We start from the raw sequence: 23,621 nt of genomic DNA, 5'->3' as shown, positions 1-23,621 counted from the left end.
GTAGTAAAAAACAAGAGGTCATCCATCATTTTCAAAAACAAGAGGTGCTTTCTACTTATACTAATGAAAAGTTGATAAAAATTAAAAAAGAAAAAGAAAACTGCTAAACATAAAAGCGTGTTATTTAAAATAAATACAAATAGCAAAGAGCTATTTACAAAACAATCAACTGTGGGTAAGTTTCAGCATTTTGTTTTTGTAAACGACCTAGCTCAAGCTTGGCTTGTTTAGCTTGAGCCCGGTTTGTCTCACCACATGAATGAACTGAGCTTGGACACCCTCTCTCAGTTGGTTCGGCTTGTTTGCCAACCCTATTTAGGACTGTGCCAAGGCCTGAAACTGCTTCACATCCTTTCTAAAAGCGGGCGTTACATGTGAAAGTAGCCCTCTTCACCTAGCAATCTAGAACTGCCGCAGCTGTATGAGGCTCATAGAACACTGCTGCAGACCCACATCTCCTATATGAGCTTAGAGGCAAACCAGCACACCTCATATGATGTGGCATAAAATGCCCACATTTTGGTACGGACATAAGTATATTCCTATGATGTTTCTATATACAGAAGGGGGAATCCGTCAGTTGCTGATTCAAGAAGCAAACATAGGAGGAAAATCAGAAGTAAAATCAGTAAACAGACCATATGCTTTTCCATAGTGCAAGTGTTCAAGAAAAAGACTGCATGCGAACAGCGAAGAAAACTATAATAGAAGCGATTAAGAGATAACATAAAGTATAGTTAAATTGTGTTTTTTTTTACTTAAAATAAATTTAAATTTTTTTGTTTTATAAAAAATAGTCGTGATCTAATAGAGGATCAAGCTTGAGCTAGAGGATCAAGAAATTTCATCCTCAAATCTAGAGGATGAAGCTCTCATTTTTTCTGGAAGTGCCCCTAAAGTACCAGAAGCATGAAAGAATCATCATAATCATCACGGCATCATGGCATTCTGTTGATGCCGCAGCTGCCACTGCCATCACTACTCAAACATCTAAAAGAATCATGCTATATACAGCAGAGATAAGAGAAAATAAAGGTGCACAAGATGGGACAAAAGAGAAATCAGATTAGTTAAAAGAGTAACATGTTTGAGACAATATACAAAAGCTAATTAGGAGATATTTCTCTAGTTAGGATGGAATATATGATGCGTGAACAATCCTCATCAGAATACTCCACCGAGGGATGTTCCTTGCTACAGTAAATAACAACTGATAGATGTCACCCTTAAGAGCTATCCCTTGACTTGAGGGACCACATTGCATTCTGCAGTAAAGATGGATTAACTTATCAGCTCAAGCAGGTGTGGAGAATTCCAACAGCTCCCCAATTGGCTACCATCATGAGCACGAACAAAACCTCCCATGCCCCACAATCAAGTAACTTTCATTTATAATAGGACTCAAAATGCCAAGAAAGTTGCAGAGGCATTTAGTTGTGAGCAGAGGATTGAGTATCAAAGGGAAGATCAATAGAGGTGGCGTTCCCATAAAATTCTTCAAGGTTGTAAAATTCTCGTTGTTGAGGGAGAAAAATGTGTACAACGACATCACCTGAAAATGTGAAAGGATAAAAAACATCATTATCTGAACAGGACTAAGAACAATTCAGTGTGGAAGCTGATCCACCAAGATGGTGTCAGACGATGCTGAGGATTTCAGACAGTGCCTCAATCATGCTACCAGGATGTACCTACTTTTTGGATGCATAATCCTACATGTTCAAAGTTGGGTCAACGAATTTAAATGTTGCTACTACTTAAAGAGACAAAATCTTTAACGAAGTCCAGCAAAATGTGTGTTGGGTTTATCATTGCCAGATGCAACTCTATTTAACTGCTATTGTTAACAACCCACAACAGAATCCATAGTGCACTCCTATTGCCTTGGGTATGGGTCACCAAAGTGGAAGCTGATCCATCACTAGGATGCAAAATAGTCCTACATTTACCAAACTGGGTTGATGAATTCAAGTGATTCTACTATTGAAGGAGACAAATGGCTTACCGAAGTCCAGTAAAGTCCATGAGTTGGGTTTCATGTCGCCAGAAGGAACTTTGTTGAATTGTTTTTCTGCTACATCTCTAATTTTTGTGCTGTATTGAAGACAAAGAGCTCCAATTACCCATCATATTATTTCTCATGGAACATATTACGTTGAAAATGAGAAATGATTTTTTCACACAATCAGCAGACGGTCAATACCTGATAGCATTAATCTGGGGGCGAGAAAAAGCTGTAGCAATTATAAAGAAGCGAGTCCAATAGACCAAAGGCTTTACAAATAGAAGCCGGATGTCAGAGGCCTTCACATCACTTGCAATCTTTGCTAGAGCTACAGCAACTACAAGGAACCAACTTATGTTTCCAGAGATGATTATCAATATGCTGATTTTCTTCTTAACATCAACACACATTTATTTTACAGAGTATCTCTAAAATTAACCAGAGCATGGATTAATCATGTTCCAAGTAGCAAAGTGCCTCTGAAACACTGGAAGAGTATGGTACTTGATGGTTTGATCAGGAAAGCAATTTTTGCAAATTCTGCAATTTATATTGGGCACCTTTTAGGAAAAATAATACTTATTGATTACCAAAGACTTGCCTAAGGATAGAGAAAAAGATTCCAGAACAGTTGTAATTTTAAACATAACAAGATGCAAAGACACAATTAGATGTAGAAGCATAAGCAAACTGCTAAAAATGGTTTCTTTTGGAAAATAAACCCACTGATTATCTTCAAAATGCTATGTTACATAAAATGGGGGATATTTTCATGGAAATGTCCAATAAGAAAATCAGATAAAGGGATATAATACAGGAGTAAAAAAACAAAGTATTGTCGACATAGTCAGAAAGCTAATGTTATTGAGATAATACAGGAAGTAAAATTGATCGCTGTGAAAGAGTTAGAAAGCCAACTCCTCAGGCCAATTTCACAACTGGTGCAGTTTTATTTTCTTTAGATGAATCATGCACACCCTATGATCCACCATGGTAAATGTTTCCACAAAATAATCTGACATCAGGAAAACATAAGGATAAGCTTACATGACAAACATTCGGCATCATCACTAGCTTCTTTACTGGCTGGCTTCTGATCAGTGCTTCTAAAAACCACTTTCCCATACTTTTCAAATAAATCATCCAATACCTCATCCATATCTTCATTCATGCCCTGAAACAGAATATTGTTCAATCTTTATATCATGAAAGTTGATATAATGGTAGTAAGTCATCTTAAAATTCAATCTGCTCAGGGTAGATGGTGAATCATCATGATCATATATTTGTTTGATGAAGAAGCTAGAGATTTTATTTTCTAAGAGTACATAATACATGTTGATGGTTTCCAATTCATCAATGAGATAACACTTTCCATGAAAATACATGAAAGAAATGGAAGAAACCCTGAAATATATTAAAATGCTGGTAAGCCCAACAATTTATCCCTTTTTAGCAAGAGGAAGCATTCCATACCAGAAACATAATTTGCAAATTAAGTCTCTTGTATTAAGGCAATCCAGGATGATCTTATAAACAGGAAGAGTGAATGAAAGGTGTAAAACATACCAGAAATCTTGATATTCTTAACCATGAAATGTTCGCCTTAGTAAACATCAATTCACAAATGCACTCCCTCTATTTGCAATTTTTCATTTTTGAAGGCTAAAATACCAAACAAATTTGACACAGCATCCAGTAAACCAATTTCCATCCATAAACCACTTATCAGAGTCCATATGCAATAGAGGTACACAAGGAAAATGTTCAAAACTATGTCACACGGACTCGGCTAGGGGGTCGACGCACCCGCGTTGACACGCCCCGACACGGGTGTGGCTTCGGACACAGGGCAGACTCGGTCAACAAGTGTCGGACTCGGTCAACGCACCGGGGCTGAGTCCGTCCACTTTATAGACTCGGTCAACTTTGATTGAGTCTATTTTTATCCATTTTAGGGCAAAAAACTAAAAAAAATGATCTCTCTCTCTCTCTCTCTCTCTCTATATATATATATATATATATATATATATATATATATATATATATAGCATGAGTGTTTTTATATTGTTATATATTCACATATATGGCTTGAAACTCCATGGCCCCTACTCAACCCTAAGGGGCCTCTTGCTTTTTTTGCAGAAAGGGGGCACTCACATGGGAACTCAAACTCAGGGTAGGGGGGACCTCCCTATCGATGAGCCCAGACCTTGACCACAAAACTCGAATACTCTTTGAACCAGCAGGAAACCATGAAAAACACAACTAGTTCCAGTAAAAAAGGTAACACCCACCAAGACAATCCTCCTCAATGGTGATTGTATATTGACAGTGTCATCACTTTACCATTAGAATAACCACAGCAAATGGAAACCATTACCAGCCTCTGTTATGAGTGAACATCAACAAGTTCAGCAAAATTAAGTTCTTAACAATTCAAAGGATACCATGGCAGTGCCCAAGCACCAACAATGACTTAGATTTGCAAAAAGTACAATTTGCAAAATTAGTAAAAACACTCGTGCTGGTGCCAAACTTTAGAGGACAATATCCACATATATGCACACACTGGATATATATATATATATATATATATATATATTTTTTAAATATATATATATATACATATATATATAGCCGTGTCCCCGTGTCCAAAATTTTTGAAATTGCGCCGCACCTGTGTCGCACCCGCACCCATGTGACATAGGTTCAAAACTTGAGCTCTTGGCAAAAGAGACAAGGGCTAAAACCAGTGTTTAAAAACTCACTAAGTCAACTCGGTGACTCGGTTGACTCTGCTTGACTCAGTCATTCACTGGGTCAATGACCCAGACTTAACAAAGCTCTGCCGAGGAGTCATGGCCGAGTCGGACATATATGATATATATATATATATATATATATATATATATATATATATATATATATATATATATATATAATGTATAAATGATATATACTTGTGAGTCACTGGGTTTTAAAACTATGCTAAAGCTATGAGGAAATATACTGAGACATCGTGAAGACTGTGGAAGCAAAAACTAATGAGGCTCAGTGGTCGCACATTGTTACACATAAATCTTAGGTGGAGCTTATATCTACTCACAGCAAGCCCAGACACAAATGGAAGAAGGGGAACTAGCATTAGAAGGTGCTGAAAGAATTATGGTGCTTTAACTGTTTGGTATTTACTACCTTGCCTGCTTGACTAGCATGGAAGATGTAAACCAAACATCTCGAGAAAAGTGCACTCATGAGGAGACCAACTAGATAAATATTTTATCATGGTGATGGAGAACAATATGGTGGAAAAAAAAAGTCTGGAACCAAAAGTCGTTTTTCCTATGGTGTGTCGAAAGCATAAGCAGAGTCACCTGGAAGATCCAAGCTAACATGTGTCTTTGTAGTTCACACTTAAATTCTTGATGATCCACTCTGTTAAAATGTAAAACTGTACATATATGTATATATAATAATATTATATTATTATATATATAAATACATTTTTCATTTCTTTCTTTTCTGTATTTTTTTCCTTTATTTTTATTTTTTGTCTTTATGTCATCTAGTTCAGTTTGAACTAGAATGACTGTTGCTAGTCAAGTCCTGTCCAGACTTGACTAGCAATAGAGCTGTTGGACTGACACATTCCAACAGCTCTAAATAGAGCTGTTGGATTGTGCCCAACAGCTCTATTGAGTCCTCTTTCAGCTGTGTATATAAAGGGGTGCAGCCCCTCTTGTTTTTTACTCCAATGCTTCTTAAGCAATTGGTTTTTCATATCAATAAAGAATACATTTTTATTTTTATTTTGTTTCCAGTTATACCCTTTTTAAGGGTTATGCTTTAGTGTCATTCTTGACACTTGCTCTTGTTAATCAAAGCTCGTGTTTCGAAGATCCCCATTTCATTTCATGGTATCAGAGCCGCGGAAGTACTAAATCTTGAGGAAAAGCTGCCTCGATTTCCGTGCCCGTTTGCAAAAGTGTTCGCCACTTGAAGAGAAGTGTTTTATCACTTCATTGGAGAAGATTTCACATCTTGTTGTATTGTTTTTTTTCTTTCTTTTTCATTTTCCTTCTTGTTTCTCTTCTATCCCTATTCTTTCTAACATTCCAACTAGACAATCATCCCGAATCTCGAGGCCTCCAGGAAAGTTTGTATCATACGAGTCTTTCTCACCCACATATAGGGCAGTTATTGCATTAATTCACTCATATGAAGAACCATCCACATATTTTCAAGCAAAAAATGATATCAAATGGATAGAAGCCATGAAAGCTGAATTAGATGCACTTGAAAAGGCTTCTACATGGAATATTCAAGATCTTCCTCCAGGGAAGAAAACTATAGGATGTCGATGGGTTTATAAAATTAAAACCAAGAGTGATGGTACTCTTAAAAGATATAAAGCCCGTTTAGTAGCCAAAGGTTATACCCAAGAATATGGGATTGATTATGAAGAAACCTTTGCTCCGGTGGCTCGTATGACTACTGTCCGAACCTTAATTGCCTTAGCTTCTATCAAAAAATGGTCTATTTTTCAAATGGATGTCAAAAATGCTTTTTTAAATAGAAAGCTAGTTGAAGAAGTATATATGGAACCCCCTCCTGGTCTAAGTATTCCTAAGGGTAAAGTCCTTCGCTTAGAAAAAACTCTTTATGGACTTAAACAAGCACTAAAAGCTTGGTATGATAGGTTTAGTCGTGTTATGATTGATATTGGTTTTCAATTCTGTTTAACTGACACTGCTTTGTTTATTAAGAATTCTGATGCAGGGATCATTGTGCTTCTTCTCTATGTGGATGATATGATCATCACCGGAAACGATAAACAGAGAGTTGAAACAATCAAAACACTTCTTAAATCTCATTTTGAAATGACTGATTTGGGCTTGTTGAGATATTTTTTAGGCATTGAAGTTGCTTATTCTCCTAGAGGATATTTATTATCTCAGACTAAATTTGCTTTTGATATTGTTTTCAGGTCTGGTATTACTGATGATAAGAAAGTTGACACTCCAGAAGTTGTTAATGTTAAAATGAAGATTGATGATGGAGAACTTCTTGCAGACCCTACTCCTTACAGACAGCTTGTCGGGGCACTTTCCTATCTATCCATTACCAGACCAGATATAGCACATGTTGTTCATACAGCAAGTCAATTTCAACATGCTCCTACTTCTGTTCATATGGGAGCAGTCATGCGTATTATCAGATACATCAAGTCCTCTCTTTCACGAGGACTTTTCTTATCTTCTTCCTCTTCTCTTGATTTAATTGCATATACTGATGCTGATTGGGGAGGTGATCCTAATAACAGACACTCAACCACTGGCCTTTGTGTCTTTTTAGGGGAATCATTAATCTCGTGGAGGTGTAAAAAGCAGCAGAAGGTATCTCTCTCATCCACTGAAGCTGAATACAGAGTCATGACAACCACGACCATGAAAGTAGTTTTGCTCCGACGACTGCTTGCTGACATGGGAGTTGAAGCAACAAAGGCTTCACAAATGTGTTGTGACAACAAAAGTGCGATCTACATTGCCAGTAACAGAACATTCCACGAATGCACCAAACACATCGAAATGGATTGTCACTACGTCAGAGAGGAATATCTACACGGGATAATTGATTTGCCATATGTCACTTCAGAATATCAATTAGCAGACTTCTTTACAAAGCCTCTCGCTGCTCCCCGATTTCACTTTCTCTTAGACAAACTTTCGCTCATTGTACCGTAAGTTTGAGGGGGAGTGTTAAAATGTAAAACTGTACATATATGTATATATAATAATATTATATTATTATATATATAAAAATACATTTTTCATTTCTTTCTTTTCTGTATTTTTTTTCCTTTATTTTTATTTTTTGTCTTTATGTCATCTAGTTCAGTTTGAACTAGAATGACTGTTGCTAGTCAAGTCCTGTCCAGACTTGACTAGCAATAGAGTTGTTGGACTGACACATTCCAACAGCTCTAAATGGAGCTGTTGGACTGTGCCCAACAGCTCTATTGAGTCCTCTTTCAGCTGTGTATATAAAGGGGTGCAGCCCCTCTTGTTTTTACTCCAATGCTTCTTAAGCAATTGGTTTTTCATATCAATAAAGAATACATTTTTATTTTTATTTTGTTTCCAGTTATACCCTTTTTAAGGGTTATGCTTTAGTGTCATTCTTGACACTTGCTCTTGTTAATCAAAGCTCGTGTTTCGAAGATCCCCATTTCATTTCACCACTCTCACTCCCATCAAACAGACAATGATCTAAGAGACATTGTAGAACATGTATCTGGCATGAACTTCATTATACGATGAAAGAGAACATAGTAACCAGTACATCAAAATTAATACCAAAAAATCATACTCATACACATACATACAAAATTTACACATGCATACTCTATCAATGAAAATATAAGACGATCCTTCATAGGCACTCAAATGATCTACCAAACAAAGTATCAACCAGATCACTAGTTACCTTAGAGACTCCCTCATTCTTGCATTCTTTAGTATCAGAGTTCTTGAAGGGTCAGATCCAACAGTACCTTAAAAAAGTCTGAACAGAATCTAAAATCCTAGTACCAAAATTGTCAAATTTGCAATAACACCGACACATGATACAGATAGGTATATGCTACCAGCCAATCATAGACCAATTTTAGTAACTACAGACTCAGTGCAGGACTTGGAAAGTGGATCAGACAGAGTTGATAATGATTTTGAAATACATAATCTAATACAATAAATGAGTTCAAACTAATATGATTTCAACATGGTTGTAATCCATCAGTCCATGGTCAAGAAGAAAGTAAAGGCTCTTGAACTTCGATCAATCTGCTACAAGCACCTCATTTACATGATTCGGGATCAAGAAAGGGCTTTCAAGATTTGGCAAGTACCTAAGCTAGATATTACAATCGTCCATCCTACTAGTGACAGGAACCACATTCACAAAGAAGTGCTGAGCTGCAAGCGAATCATCATATTCACAAAAGAAACCAAGTGCATTATCTAGGAATCCATTGCTTGATCGTAATCCAATTCTTTCAATTCTTTACTCTTCAAACACATTTCTAGAAAGTTCTATATAATCAGTGACCTTCATTCAGACTTGCACATTGCCCACATTGGATTTCAACAAATGGCACAGAGAAATAACCTGACACTGCATTCGGCTGATTCCAAGGGCTTATCAAAGTGCAAGCGACTCAATAAGATGAAACTCGGCCCAGATTGAGTCCTAGTTGATCAAGCCATTTGGCCCGGAATTAGTGTCAATTGATTTGATTCCCTCAAATTCATGAAGAACTTGTTAGGATTATGGATCCAGGATCCAAAGCAGAATGCGTTAAGAGATCAACGCAACAGGCTGGAGATATGGATAGCCTTTCAATACCAGAATTACCAAATTCTGTTTCTAAAGAAAGATATGTTGTTCCTAAAAAACAGCATTAGTTAAAGGAAAATAAACTGTTACATTGTAAACAAAAGAATTATTTAAAGGAACCTGCATCTCTCAATATGGAGTGAGAAACTAAAGAGTGATAGCAGCACCGTGGACGTAGGCTCTGCCGAACCACGTTAAACGTCTTTGTGTTTGGTATTTTCTGTGTGGCTTTTCTCTTTACATGGTATTGGAGCCTATGACGGCTCCTGCTTTCTGCCACTGGTCGTGTTGATCTTACTTTCTGTTGCGCTCTGTTTCTGTTCTCCGTGGCTGCTTCCAACTCGTCAGGTTCAGCTGCAACTTCAATGGTCAGTTCTCCTATTTCTCAACCCGGAATTCAGTGGAATGCTTTTTCTAGCCTCGTTTCCATCAAACTCGATAGAATAAATTATCTTCTTTGGAGGTCCCAAATCGAATCAGTCATGTTTAGCCAAGATTTACTTAAATTTGTTGATGGATCATATCCGGCTCCTACACAATATGTTCAAGATGGAAATAACAAATTGATAAACCCTGATTATATGACTTGGAAGCGATCAGATCAGCTCGCTTTAAGTTGGATTAAGGCCACTGTGACTGAATCGGTCCTTAGCCAAATTATCAGAACACCAACAGCTCGTGATGCTTGGCTCTCTTTAGAAAAATCGCATGCCTCCCAATCCAACATGTGCATTCTTCAACTAAAGAAAGATCTTCAAGATGTTAGGAAAGATGACAAACCTATGGTGGACTATTTGAATCAAGTTAAATTTTTGGCTGATTCTTTGTGTGTTGTTAATGAAGTGGTTGCTGATGAAGATCTGATTCATCACACTCCAAATGGATTATCGTTTGAATATGAGAGTTTTATAACATCCATATCCACCATGAAACAACTTCCTACATTTGTCGAACTTTATGATTTACTCTTGAACCATGAAAAACGTCTCCACCATATAAATCAAAGAAGTGTTCAGCAAGTCAAACAATCCACAATTTTTTTCTCTCAGCGCGGTCGAGGCTGAGGATACTTCTCTCGTGGTAGGGGTAGAGGTAGAAATCAGCACAACTATGCCCCACAAAACCAGAATACTCAAGGACATCGAAAGGAAAATAGTTCTCCTAATCAGCCGGTTGTATGTCAGTTCTGTGGTAGAAGAAATCACACTGCAAGGCAGTGTTATGATATTCCAAAAGCCTTCGCAGCCTTGGCTATGGAACAACTTGCTGACGTTCATTGGTATCCCGATACAGGGCCCACACACCATATGACGTCAAATGAAGACAGCCTGGTACACAAATTAGAATATAAAGGAAATGGCGTTATGGTCGGCAATGGTTCAAATTTGCCTATATATCACACATGTAATATCTGGTTAGCTGCTACGAAAAAACCTTTCAATCTTCATCAAGTTCTACATGTTCCTGGAATTAAAAAAATTTTGTTGACCGTGGCAAAATTCTCTAAGGATAATAATTGTTTTTTTGAGTTTTATCCTCACAAGTTTTATGTTAAGGATGTGCAGACCAAGAATGTGTAGAATCAAGGGCCGAATAGGCATGGGCTCTATGTCTGGTCGAATTCATCTCACCATCAAGGAAAGCATCAAGGAAGACAACAGTTGGCAGGTCACAATCAAAATAAGCTTGACGTCGGACAACAAGCATACTTTTCAGTTTTGCATAATAAAGATGCCACTATTTGGCATTGTCGGCTAGGTCATCCAAGTCGCAACATTATGAACTCTATTATTCATGACAGTTTTAATTTTAAGTGTGATAGTGTTATTGATACTTGCTCTAGTTGCATGATTAGTAAAATGCATCGTTTGCCATTTGAGACTTCAAAAACCAGGGTTGTTTCTCCTCTTGAAATTATTCACGTTGATCTATGGGGACCGACGTCATTGATTTTCCGAGAAGGATATTGGTACTATCTTCTTTTAGTTGATGATTTCTCCAAGTTTTCATGGATTTTTCCTTTAACAAAGAAATCTGAAACATTTCAGTGTGTCAAGAATTTTAAAAATCTGGTTGAGCTTCAACTAGGTTTTAAAATAAAAAAATTTCATAGTGATCGTAGAGGAGAATTCTTGAGCCAAGAGTTCTCCCAATTTCTTGATGACAAAGGGATCAAACGGTGGATTTCGTGTCCTCATAGTCCGCAACAAAATGTAGTAGTAGAACGAAAACATCATCATATAGTTGAAACTGGCCTAAGTATGATGTTTCATGCCTCTCTTGATGCTACATTTTGGTTTGAAGCTTTTAAAGTTGCAGTTCATACCATTAATCGACTTCCATCTCCTAATATTGGGTTCAAATCTCCTTATGAACTGCTGATCAAAGAAAAGCCAACTTATGATCATCTAAGGGTCTTTGGTTGCACATGCTATCCTTATTTGGGATCACATCGGACGTCTAAACTGGCTCCTAAGTCAAGACCATGCATCTTTATTGGCTATGGAACATGCCACAAAGGGTATTTATGTTGTGATCCTATTACAAAGAAAGTCTTCATCTCTCGACATGTTTTATTTGATGAACGTGAGTTTTTATATTCAAATTCTCAAAATCCAGTTAAGGCCCCAGATGTCACAAAATGGCTTGCTGAGACTACAAAAGGAAAGCTAGATAATCGAAACAAGTCCATATTGCTTCACAACCCTTTTTATCATGATCAAATTGTTTTCCAGCGTGCGCAAAATTCTCCTCCCATGCCTGAATCATCTAGAGATCATGTTCATCATGAAATTGTACACATGAGACAAGATCAACCTGTCTCTCATGATAAGGCACCTTCTGAAAGGCAAGAAGAGCCTATAACTAGGAGTGTTCATCATATGGTCACTAAGTTCCAGGATGGGACGTTGAAACCGCACATCCCCTTTTCCCTGTTACATGTTCACCATCCCTCTATGGGACTATCGAGTGAAGCTTATGAAGATGAGGAACCAATGCATTTCAAAGAAGCTATACAAAATCCAAAATGGGAGAGAGCAATGCATGAAGAAATGAGTGTCTTACACATTAATAAAACATGGGAGCTAGTTCCACCTCTACCTGGGAAAAACATAGTCGGAAGCAAGTGGATTTACAAAATTAAATGTCATGCTGACGACACCATTGCTCAGTATAAAGCTCAGTTGGTAGCAAAAGGATATAGTCAACAAGAAGGAATCGATTATTTTGAGACTTACAGTCCCGTTGTCAATCCCACAACCATTGGCCTAGTTCTCTCTATGGCCATAAATCAAGGATGGGACATTCGCCAATTAGACGTAAATAATGCATTTCTTCATGGTTTTTTGAAAGAAGAAGTTTTTATGACTCAACCTTCCGGTTTTGAAGACAAGACCTTTCCCCACTATGTGTGCAAGTTACACAAAGCTCTGGATGGATTAAAGCAAGCTCCTCGAGCTTGGTATGAGAGGCTAAAACTCTATCTCGAGCAAATTGGGTTTTATAATTCAAGGCAGATTCTTCACTTTTCATCCTGAAGCAAGAGTCCAAACTTATACTTGTTCTTGTATATGTTGATGACATTATTGTCACAGGAAGTTCCACCTAAGATATTCAGCAACTTATTGAAGGTCTTGCTTAAGAATTCTCCATTAAAGATCTTGGGGAGATACACTATTTCCTAGGGATAGAAATAAAGAGAATTCAAGAAAAGTGCATTCTTACTCAACGCAAATATATTCATGAACTACTTGTCAAATCGAATATGACTGATGCAAAACCTTGTGTTACCCCTGCTGTAGCTAATCTTCAAATATCCAAAATTGGTGGGAAGAAATTCAAAGACCCTACCTTATACAGAAGCATCGTGGGAAGCTTACAATATGCTACATTTACTGGCCCAGATATCACATTTGCAGTTAACAAAGCCTGTCAATTTATGCATGATCCTACAGAGGAGCATTGGTGTTATGTCAAAAGAATCATGCGATATCTCAAAGGAACTATAGATGTGGGACTCCATATTAAGAAATCAGATTTTAGACTATCTGCATATTGTGATGCTGATTGGGCTGGGTGCCCGGATGACCGTCGGTCAACAAGTGGATTCTCACCTTCTTGGGAACAAATCTTATTTCTTGGCAATCATCAAAACAGAAAACTGTTGTAAAATCAAGTACTGAAGCTGAATACAAGACTATAGCAGGAGCTGTCACTGAACTTATTTGGCTCAAACAAATCCTGAATGAGCTTGGAATTAATATTCAACCACCTATAATTTGGTGTGACAACTTGGGAGCCACTTACTTTACAGTCAATCCCGTGTTTCATGCTCGCACAAAACACATAGAAATTGACTACCATTTTTGTGAGGGAAAAAGTTGCTCAAAAAGAAATTGAAGTAATGTTTATACCTTCTGAAGGACAACTTGCAGACATTCTAACTAAGGCTTTACCGGGACCAAGGTTTTCTTCACTATGTAACAAGCTCAATCTCTTCTCAATAGAGATTGGCTGGAGGGGGCATGTTAGGATTATGGATCCAGGATCCAAAGCAGAATATGTTAAGAGATCAACGCAATAGGCTGGAGATATGGATAGCCTTTCAATACCAGAATTACCAAAATATGTTTCTAAAGAAAGATATGCTGTTCCTAAAAATCAGCATTTGTTAAAGGAAAATAAACTGTTACATTGTAAACAAAAGAATTATTTAAAGGAACCTGCATCTCTCAGTATGGAGTGAGAAACTAAAGAGAGATAGCAGCACCGTGGACGTAGGCTCTGCCGAACCACGTTAAAGGTCTTTGTGTTTGGTATTTTCTGTGTGGCTTTTCTCTTTACAGAACTTCTCTCAACTATCTACAAATCATTAACATAACGGTTGAGGTTCAGTCACAGATACAGAAAAGAGAGAGAGAGAGAGAGAGAGAGAGAGAGAGTCATGAACAATCTCTTGATAACTACCCAAAAAAAGAAACAAAACCCAAAAGAACACAAATCCTCCTAAATTTCAAGAGCATTCAACAATCCAGAACATCACAAATCCTCAAGATTGGAATCTCAAGTTCTGAAGAAGGATAGGAGAGGAGAACACATACCTCAACCGTTCTAACGTTCTTCTTGGATGCAACTAGAGAGAGGGGTTTGGCTTTGGCTTTGACATTGGATGAGATGAGAGAGAAGGGTGAAGGGTGTCTGGTTTGGAAGGAAACAAGGGCCTTGTTGGGTACAGTGCTAGAAAGAAAAACCGAAGGGAAGAGTATAGAGGAAGAAGACGCCATCACTGAATCAGTGCCGATAAGGTAAGAGAGAGAGAGATCCAATTTACAAACAGGAACATGCGGGCACGAATTTGGTCGGATCTGAATCCGGTTATAATTAAGGGTAGCATTTGGTCATGACAACCTGACCGTCCCAAGGGTGTCAACGGGTCGGGTTTGGTTCAAATCCAGGTAGAACCAGACTTGAACTAGATTTTCGGGTATGGTATCAGGTGCAGACTCGGGTTTAATGGGGGTCTATTATAAGAGAAACTGGACCCGATATGAACTACATGAATTAGACCCGGACCATACCCAATAAAATAATATTTTTTGATCATTTTTACATTGAAAAATTGCATGTCTTAATCGAAACTCGGGTCGGGCCGTGGTCTGATATAAAATTTCACAAACTATACTAGGGTACATGAATTAGTCGGACCTTTGGGTCTAAACCCAGGTCTTAATCAGGTATTCTTATTTGTCACCATACTCGACCTTATAGGGTTTGCTCTCAGTCGGGTCTGGGTAAACCTAACCCATTGACACCTCTAGTCTCAATGAGCTAGAAATCATAGGTACAGATGTAGACCCAATCAGACCTCATAGATGGATTCAGCATGGTCCAAATCAATGTTGCCAGTATCGAGATGGGACCTGTATCGTTTGGCCAACGATTCAAGTGAATCAGCCGATACTGATTATCAAGTGAATCTTTCTAAATCGACTAAAAAATAATTAAAAATTATTATGTGCCAATTAGAACGTGACATGCATTAAAGCCATTAAAATAATCTTTAAAAAAACAATTTTAAGCTATTTTACTTTATTAAAAAATAGCCGATTTAGTCAGTATCATATTTTTTTTGATACGATACACACTGATTCTGACAAGACTGGTCCAAATGCAAAGAACCCGCTTGTGTGGAATGTGTTTTTGGCGAAAAAAAATACAATTTTATAACCCAAGAAAATATAGCATATTAAATGTCGTCCGTTTTTTAAAGCTCATGAAATCATGCCCACATGTTGTGATCAGAAGTTCCAAGAGCTAATTCACTAAACCAAACTATATAGATCACTTATTTAAAGTTAATTTCATGGAAAACAATCAAGAAAATGAAAAAGATAAACAAGAAAACTCATTTGTACTTAATGGTGACTGACCAAGAGGGATGGCAGTGGATCTTGGCAGATGGGGGGGACAAGGTCTCCACCCTCACTTCATCTCAAAATTCTGTCCTCAATCCCTGTGTTCATCCCCACACGGGTTTTGATTTTAACCCGCCTCCATCCCCAGTTCAAACGGGGTGAGGCAGAGCGGGATCTCGTTTCTCCCTGGTCCACTGCCATCCCAAAAGGTATTTTAGTTATTTTACTAACGAGAATCAAGGATGGGGCAAGAAGGAGTGGGGCGGGGGGAAAGCGTAAGTTCATCCTCGCCTCCATCCCTTTAACCTACATCCTTACCTCTATTCTTGGTTCATGTCCTTCATCCCTAATTCAAACGAGGAAAGGAGGGGCGGGGCTCCGTTTTCCCCGATCCACTACCATCTCTATTGATCACAACAACAACAACTACGCCTTCATCCCAAAACAATTGGGGTCGGCGATATGAACCAACAAAGAAAATCATTATGGGTCTTCCATATAATCCTTCTCCTCCATTCATTTCTATCCAATGTCATGTCCTCGGTGAGGTTCAAAGCATTCATATCCTTTCTTATCACCTCCATCCATGTCTTCTTAGGCCTACCCCGACCTCTTTTAACTAATATATTTTCTCATTTCTCCATCCTTTTAACTGGAGCATCATTAGGCCTTCGTCGAATATGTCCAAACCACCGTAAACGATTCTCTCTCATCTTATTTTCAATGGGTGCAACACCTACCTTCTTACGTATCTCCTCATTCCGAATCTTATCTTTTATTGTATTTCCACACATCCATCTCAGCATATGCATCTCTATTGACCAATCCCAAAAAAACAAAAAGAGTATAAACCACCATAAACAATCCATAAGGACAAAAGTTTCAAACTTGATCAGGTGGTGTCCCATGCCGCAAGATAGAAACTGCATGTAATTCTTAGTGGGCCGAAGGACTTCAAGGATTTTATCAGAGGCTAGCCAATGCGAGGTTGGAAATGGGGGCGGGCCATTTCCTTCGGATTATCCAAAAAAAAATATGGCTTGTCTTTTATCACTTAATATGGGATTGACGCAGACACGTCGATGGTAAGGAATGCAATAGTCAATCATTTTCAGGGGCAAGAAGAAGAAAATCCCCAGAAATTACAAAATCGGCCTTTAGCAAGCATACAGATTACAGAAGACTAGAGAAAAAACCAAAGCAGATATGTGAAGAACGGATCTTTTTCCATTGGATTTGTTTGGGAGCCAGGCGCTGGGGTTGCAGCCATAAATTCCAGCACTTCTTACAGCATTCGTTTAGGATGCTTTTGCAAATTACCACCTCTCTACAGTGGCAGTTGATTTGAGGAGTTGGAGTTGGAGTTGACACTTCCTGTGCCAACACATACTATTTTTACATGCTCCCAAACAAAACTTGGCGCTATGGTTTCCAGACTTCTACTCTGACGATGCTCTGACACACTTGAGGACTCTTCGTTGAGATGATAAGATCTTCATCATCTCTAGCTCCTCTAACGATGCCAGATTCCATGAGTTGAGACTCCAACATGATTTGGATCTCTAATAATTCCAGCATGAGGTGAAACTCCAACATGAGTTGGGTGGTCTCAAATAATTCAGGTGAGACTCCAACGTCAGTTTGGACTCTTGAACAATTATCACCCCCCCTCAAGCTCAACGTCCAGGAGACTAAATTGACGTCGGGCTTGGATCTGAAGAACTGAAACTGATGCACTGGTAAGGGCTTCATCAGAATGTCTGCAATCTCAACACTAGAGGATAGATTTTGAACAAATAACCATCTTTTTGCTACTTTTTCTTAAACGAAGTGAACATCAATTTCAATGTGTTTACTTCTATTGGAAAATGTGGGATGAGCGGCAAGGTAGGTGGCACTAACATTGTCACCAAATGACCGGAGGAGATGGATCCTATATTCTGAGTCCACGAAAAAGAAATTGGGCCCAGGTGACCTCAGCAGCAGCGTTGGGGAAAATTCTACACTCGGCCTCTGTGCTGGAGTGAGACACAACACAATATGCTGCTTCCGTGAGCTCCATGATATAAGATTCGGTCCTAGATATAGGGCATACCCAGAAGTGGATCGATGGTCATCTGGGCATCCAGCCCAATCGGCATCTGAATATATAGAAATGTTATGAGATTTGGACTGCCTAAATACCAATCCATATTGGATGGAATATTTGAGGTATCTCAAAATCCGTTTAATAGCATCCCAATGTTTCACTATCGGTCGGTGCATAAACTGGCATATTTTGTTCACACTGAATGTCTGGCTAGTGTAAGGTACTTGTGTGCTCCTATGATGCTCCGATATAACATGGGATTCTCAAATTCTGACCCGCCTGTGGTTGAAAGCTTACTCAAGGCCGACATTGGTGTCGTTATAGGTTTTGCATCAATATACTTCTTTCTTCTGAAAGATAACAAGACCCTCTTGAGTGTAGAAAGCTTCTATACTAAAAAAAGTAATGCAACCTGCCAAGATGTTTAAGAGCAAATTGTTTTCCAATGGATATAACCAAGTCATTGATATAAGACTTGCAATTGCATGTGACTAATATATCATCAACTTACACCAAAATAAATATCTACAATTTCTTTTTATGGAAAATAAATAATGAGGGATCAGTTTTAGAGCTAACAAAGCCACGTTGAATCGGGGCACTACTCGGTTCTTAAAACCAGGCCCGAGGTGTCTGATTCAAATCATATAGAGCTTTCTTCAGTTTTCATAAATAATAAAAAAATTGTCGGTTTTTCAAAACCAAGAGGTTGGATCATGTAAACATCATCTTCTAAGTTGCGATTAAGAAATGCATTATTCACATCTAGTTGTCTGACTTTCCATCCTATAGTCAACACAATAGATAAAACAATATGGATGGTTGCAGGCTTGACCATTGAACTCAACGAAATCAACTCTTTGATCAAATCCCTTGACAACTAAACGAGCCTTATACTGTTCAAGAGTATCGTTTGCTCTTCTCTTGATCTTATAGACCTACTTGCATCCTACAATATTATGATTCCTGCAAAGGACAACCAATTGTCAGGTATTGTTTCAGAGAAGAATGGCATATTCTTCCTTCATGGCTTGATACCACTTAAGATCCTTAGCAGTTTGTTTGTAGCACTCAAAAAGGGCTATATGAAGAGAATATTTTGACACGTGATACACTTTAGGCTTGAGAGTTCCATCTTGAGCACGAGTTATCATCTGATGAGTCCTGAAAAGAGTAGAGGTGGTGTAGGTTCCTGAGTGAGACTAAGCAACTCAGGTAGAGGTCCAACGTCAATGACAAGGTTAATACCGATAGAATGTAGACGATACAATGCCAATTCCGACACTAGGTAAGGATTGTTCAGGTAGCAAGAGGGTTTGAGATGGCATCATAGACTTGGGATTAACTTTAACTACATCAGGAGCATTAGGACTCTTGATCTCTTGGGTTTTACTCAATGGAAACTTATTTTCATCAAAGGTAACATCTTTGAGGAACTTATAATCTCGCCGTTTTTTAACAAGATTTCAATAGGACACATATATTGCAGATTTTGTGTAGGTAATCTATTAATGAGATACACTACTATGGAGAATGCATAGGTCGAGTACTTTTGAGAAACATTAGCATGAGCCATTAGTCAGCTCAGTATCCACCACATGTCTGTGTTTTCGTTCAGACACGCCATTTTGTTCTTGTATATAAGGACAGAAAATACAATGACCTATATCTAATTCTTTTAAAAAGGAGTCAAGAGCTGTATATTCACTACCACCATCAGAGTGTAAATATTTGATTTTTTTTCAAGCAAATTTTCAACTAGCACCTTAAACTTGCAGAATATATGAGTAACGTCAGATTTATAATTCATCAAATATAACCAAGAATATTTTGAAAAAGCATCAACAAAGATTATGTAGTATTTGTAGTCGTTTTCATCAATCACTGGAGCCGAACCCCATACATCAGAAAAAATAATTTGTAAAGGTTCAATATTCTGATATGAGATACGAGAGAACGATAACTTATGTTGCTTACCCATCTGACATGCAGAACAGATATGAATATCATTATTAATATAAGGTAAACCAAAAGTTTGAATCACTTTTTGAACTACTCGCATGTCCAAGTCTATTATGCCAAGTATCAAAACCAACTTTTTCACCTACATAAGCACTTTTATTATCAATGTTCCTAAAGGAATCAATAAAGCAAAGACCATCTTTAGCTTTACCACGAAGAAGCTCCTGCCCAGATCAGAGGTCCTTAACACTATAGTGTGATGGATGAAACTCAAACGCTACTCTATTGTCTTTAGTGAATTTTTGCACATATCATAGGAAAATGCAGAATATCATTAACACAAAATTTAGATTTTTCAAATTGAAAAGTAAAACTATCATTATGAAAAAATTTCAAACCTTTACCATTATCAATCTTCACATAGTTCGAGCCTTGGTGTTCTGAGTGAGATAACAAGGCGAGGCGTTGAGATCTGAAGAATTATGGTGAGACACCCCTGAATTTGGATACCATGCATTTTCTTCTGGTATTGATGTAGAGGTATGATACACATGAGGTGAAACATTCTAATAATCACTTGTGATCATTTTGCAAGTCTTGGCAGTGTGCCCTAGTTTGTCATAAAATTGACAAACAACATATTGCTTGTTGCCAGTCATTGGGCGAGGAACGCCCTCCAGACTGATTTGGTGGTCTCCCATAAAAATGACCACATCTTCCACAACCTCAAAAGTCGCCTTGACCACCAAAGCCTTCACGGTAATTTCCTCGATTGCCTTCTCTTTGAACAAAATTTACCTCAAGGGATTCTTTCTTTTCATCGTTTTCAGAAAGATGATCTTCTTGCGAAAGAAGAAGACTTTGTAGTTCAATCAATCTAAGTGGATACCCAAAAAGAGTCATACTCACTTGAAAGGTCTCAAAAAACATAGAGGATAAGATCCCCTTCTTGGATAGGTTTTCCCACAACAGCGAGTTGATGTGCAATCAACTTAATTCTCTGAATATATTCATCAACACTTTTGGCGCCATTTTTGAATCACTGAAGTTGCTCCTTTAACTTCATAACTTTTACATTCTCTGAGGATTTGTCGTACCTAAAAAGAAGTGTCCAAACCCACAATTTGGGTGTGAACAACCTCTGACAAAGATGAGATGATTCAGCTTAATAAAAGTTGATTGTATCTTCTCCATGTTAGATTTCACTAGGATATGTCACATGTGAAAAGAGAGATGAAAGAGAAAGGAGGAGTTGCGGTTGTCACGATTTTCAATCATGAAATCGTGACCTAAAACATGTATATATATCCTTCGTTTACAGTATGGGTTAGGTCTAATATATTATCTAGACCCGGAATACAAAATAACAAATACAAGTAAAGAATACACAGACAATTAAAGAATACACAGACAAATAGACTTTTTCACCCCCCCTCAAGTTTATCATGGTTTTGAACCATGAACAAGTTGCCTTTAAGTGACCAAAAACGATCCTTGGTCAAGACTTTTGTGAATATGTTTGCAACTTGTCTTTCAGTGTTAACAAATTCAGGCTCGATCTCCTTTTCTTTAACCTTTTGTGTCACAAAATGTCGATCTATCTCAATATGCTTGGCACGACTGTGATGAACCAGATTGAATGACATGTTGAGAGCACTTTGATTGTCACACATCAAGATAGACCGGGATATCACTTCTCCCACTTCAGTTAGCAAATGCCAAACCCATGTGACTTCAGCAGTAGCGGCAACCATGGATCTGTACTCAGCCTCAGTACTTGATCTAGCAATGGCCTTTTGTTTTCTACTGCTCCAGGATACTAAGTTTCTTCCAATAAAGATGCAATGTCCTGATGTAGACCTTTGTTCATCTGGATCCCCTGCCCAGTCTGCATCACAATATACAGTAATCTCGCGCATATCCTTGCTAGATGATTTTGGAGAATATATTAATCCATCCCCAACTATGCCTTTCAGATATTTGAGTATCCTTTTAACAACTTTCATATGCCCAGTACGCGGTTCATGCATGAACTGGGGCACCTAATTGACTGAATAAGCAATATCAGGTCAAGTGAATGTGAGATATTGTAACATCCCTATTAGGCTGCGGTACCTAGTAAAATCCTTACACAAGTCTCCATCATGGGCACTCAGTTTTTGGTGAAGAATACTTGGAGTTTGTAGAGGTTTACAATCCTTCATACCTTCTTTGGTTAGAACGTCCATCGTATACTTGTGTTGGGTGAGAGTCAACCCATCAACTCGGCTATCAACTTCAACTCCAAGAAAATAACGCAGGGCTCCAAGGTCTTTCATTTTAAATCTTTGACTCCGTAGTTTCTTTACTTCTTTGATATGATCCTCAGAGTTTTCTGTGATGACAATGTCATCAACATAAATTACCAATAAGGTGATCACATTTTGCCCTCTAAAGATGAACAATAAGTGATCTAGTAGGGAGTGAGCAAAGCCATGCTTCTGAATCTCAAGAGAGAAGTTGTCAAATCAAGAGCAAGATGCTTGCTTTAGACCATAGATAGCTCTTTTTAGTCTACATACATTTGTCATACAATATTCCTCATAATATCTAGGTAGTTGTTCTATATAAACTTCCTCCTTCAAATCTCCATGCAAAAATGCATTCTTAACATCAAGTTGACTCAGTGTTCATCCATGTTTAACAGCTAAGGAAAGAATGATTTGAATCATTCACATTCTCACCACTGGACTAAAGGTCTCATCATAGTCTTGTCATGCTTCTTGTGTGAAACCCTTTGCTACGAGTCTTGCCTTGTATTGTTCAATGGTCCCATATGGTTTATATTTTATTTTTGTAGACCCATTTGCATCCTACCACATTTCTGTCAGGCGGTCTGGGAACAATTTCCCAGGTTCCACATTCATGCAAGGCTTGCATTGCATCATTCATGGCTTCTACCCATTTCTTATAAGTGGCTGCCTGGTAGTACATAATAGGTTCATCCTCCTTGTTGAGAGCACTCAAAAAGAGTTGAAAATCCACGAAGAAATTGTTGTAGCTAACCCACCTATCAATAGGATGCCGCATGCAACTAGACCTCCTGACGTCAAGAGTATGTGAGGAGGTAGGTGTAGCCTCTTGAACCCGATTTAGGAGTCCTGAAGCAGCCATTCTCTGTATGGTGTAAGAAATGCCCTTATACCTTCTTGATTCCAATGGTGGTGGTGCTTCACAGCTATGTGATTCCAATGTACCAACGATCTTGTAACTCTCTTCTTCATGTTGCACACAGTTCGAATGATATTCTTCATTCGAGCTATCAAAGAGCTCTGAATTCAGCCAAGGGTAATAAACTTTAACTGAGGTAGAGGACATGTCACCTGTGTTAATTTTATGATCGAAGTTCAGCTCGTCAAAAACAACATTTCTAGAGATTTTGATGTGTCTGCTAATGGGATCATAAGATCTGTATCTTTTGAAGTCATCCGCATATCCCACAAATCTACACTTCTTAGCCTTATCTTGAAACTTGTTTCTTAAGGACTGATCAATATGTACATAACAAACACATCCAAAAACACGTAAGTCATGATAATCAGGATGAATTTCAAAAAGGCAGTGATAAGGAGACTTGTTTTCTAAAACAACCATGGGCAGTCTATTTATCACATGTACAGCAGAATGAAAAGCTTCTATCCACAGATTGATGGGAAGATTACTGTCACAAATCATACTCATCGCACTTTCAACAATATGCCTATGTTTGCAC

At 38.1% G+C, this 23,621-nt stretch overlaps 1 protein-coding gene across 3 annotated transcripts; it reads right to left on the bottom strand.

The window, feature by feature from the left end:
• Positions 1-1,045: 1,045 nt before the first annotated feature.
• Positions 1,046-14,750, bottom strand: LOC149833766 (protein Iojap, chloroplastic-like). 3 transcript variants are annotated; one of them, XM_090009841.1, is made up of 5 exons: positions 14,506-14,750; positions 3,053-3,179; positions 2,204-2,342; positions 2,006-2,094; positions 1,046-1,552 (listed from the first exon to the last, which is right to left on the bottom strand). In XM_090009841.1, exons 1-5 carry the CDS (start codon positions 14,686-14,688, stop codon positions 1,431-1,433), a joined length of 660 nt encoding a protein of 219 aa, XP_089865967.1. In that variant the 5' UTR covers positions 14,689-14,750; the 3' UTR covers positions 1,046-1,430. The 3 variants fall into 3 exon arrangements, with proteins under 3 accessions (XP_089865967.1, XP_089865970.1, XP_089865968.1); XM_090009844.1 differs by having other exon boundaries at positions 1,046-1,265; positions 14,506-14,732; XM_090009842.1 differs by having other exon boundaries at positions 2,204-2,333; positions 14,506-14,732.
• Positions 14,751-23,621: the final 8,871 nt, after the last annotated feature.

The sequence above is a fragment of the Nuphar pumila genome, chromosome 6 (genome assembly GCF_984573655.1).
Source record: "Nuphar pumila chromosome 6, dmNupPumi1.hap1.1, whole genome shotgun sequence".
NCBI classification, from domain to species: Eukaryota; Viridiplantae; Streptophyta; class Magnoliopsida; order Nymphaeales; family Nymphaeaceae; genus Nuphar; species Nuphar pumila.
This window is presented reverse-complemented; position numbering and strand designations above follow the sequence as displayed.

Excerpts from the sequence above, each read along its gene's own strand:
- LOC149833766 (XM_090009841.1), bottom strand. The coding sequence starts at position 14,688 with ATGGCGTCTTCTTCCTCTATACTCTTCCCTTCGGTTTTTCTTTCTAGC. Across the intron at positions 2,343-3,052 it reads TGATGCCGAATGTTTGTCAT|TTGCTGTAGCTCTAGCAAAG; the intron begins GTAAGCTTATCC and ends GGTTCCTTGTAG. Across the intron at positions 2,095-2,203 it reads CCCCAGATTAATGCTATCAG|CACAAAAATTAGAGATGTAG; the intron begins GTATTGACCGTC and ends TCTTCAATACAG.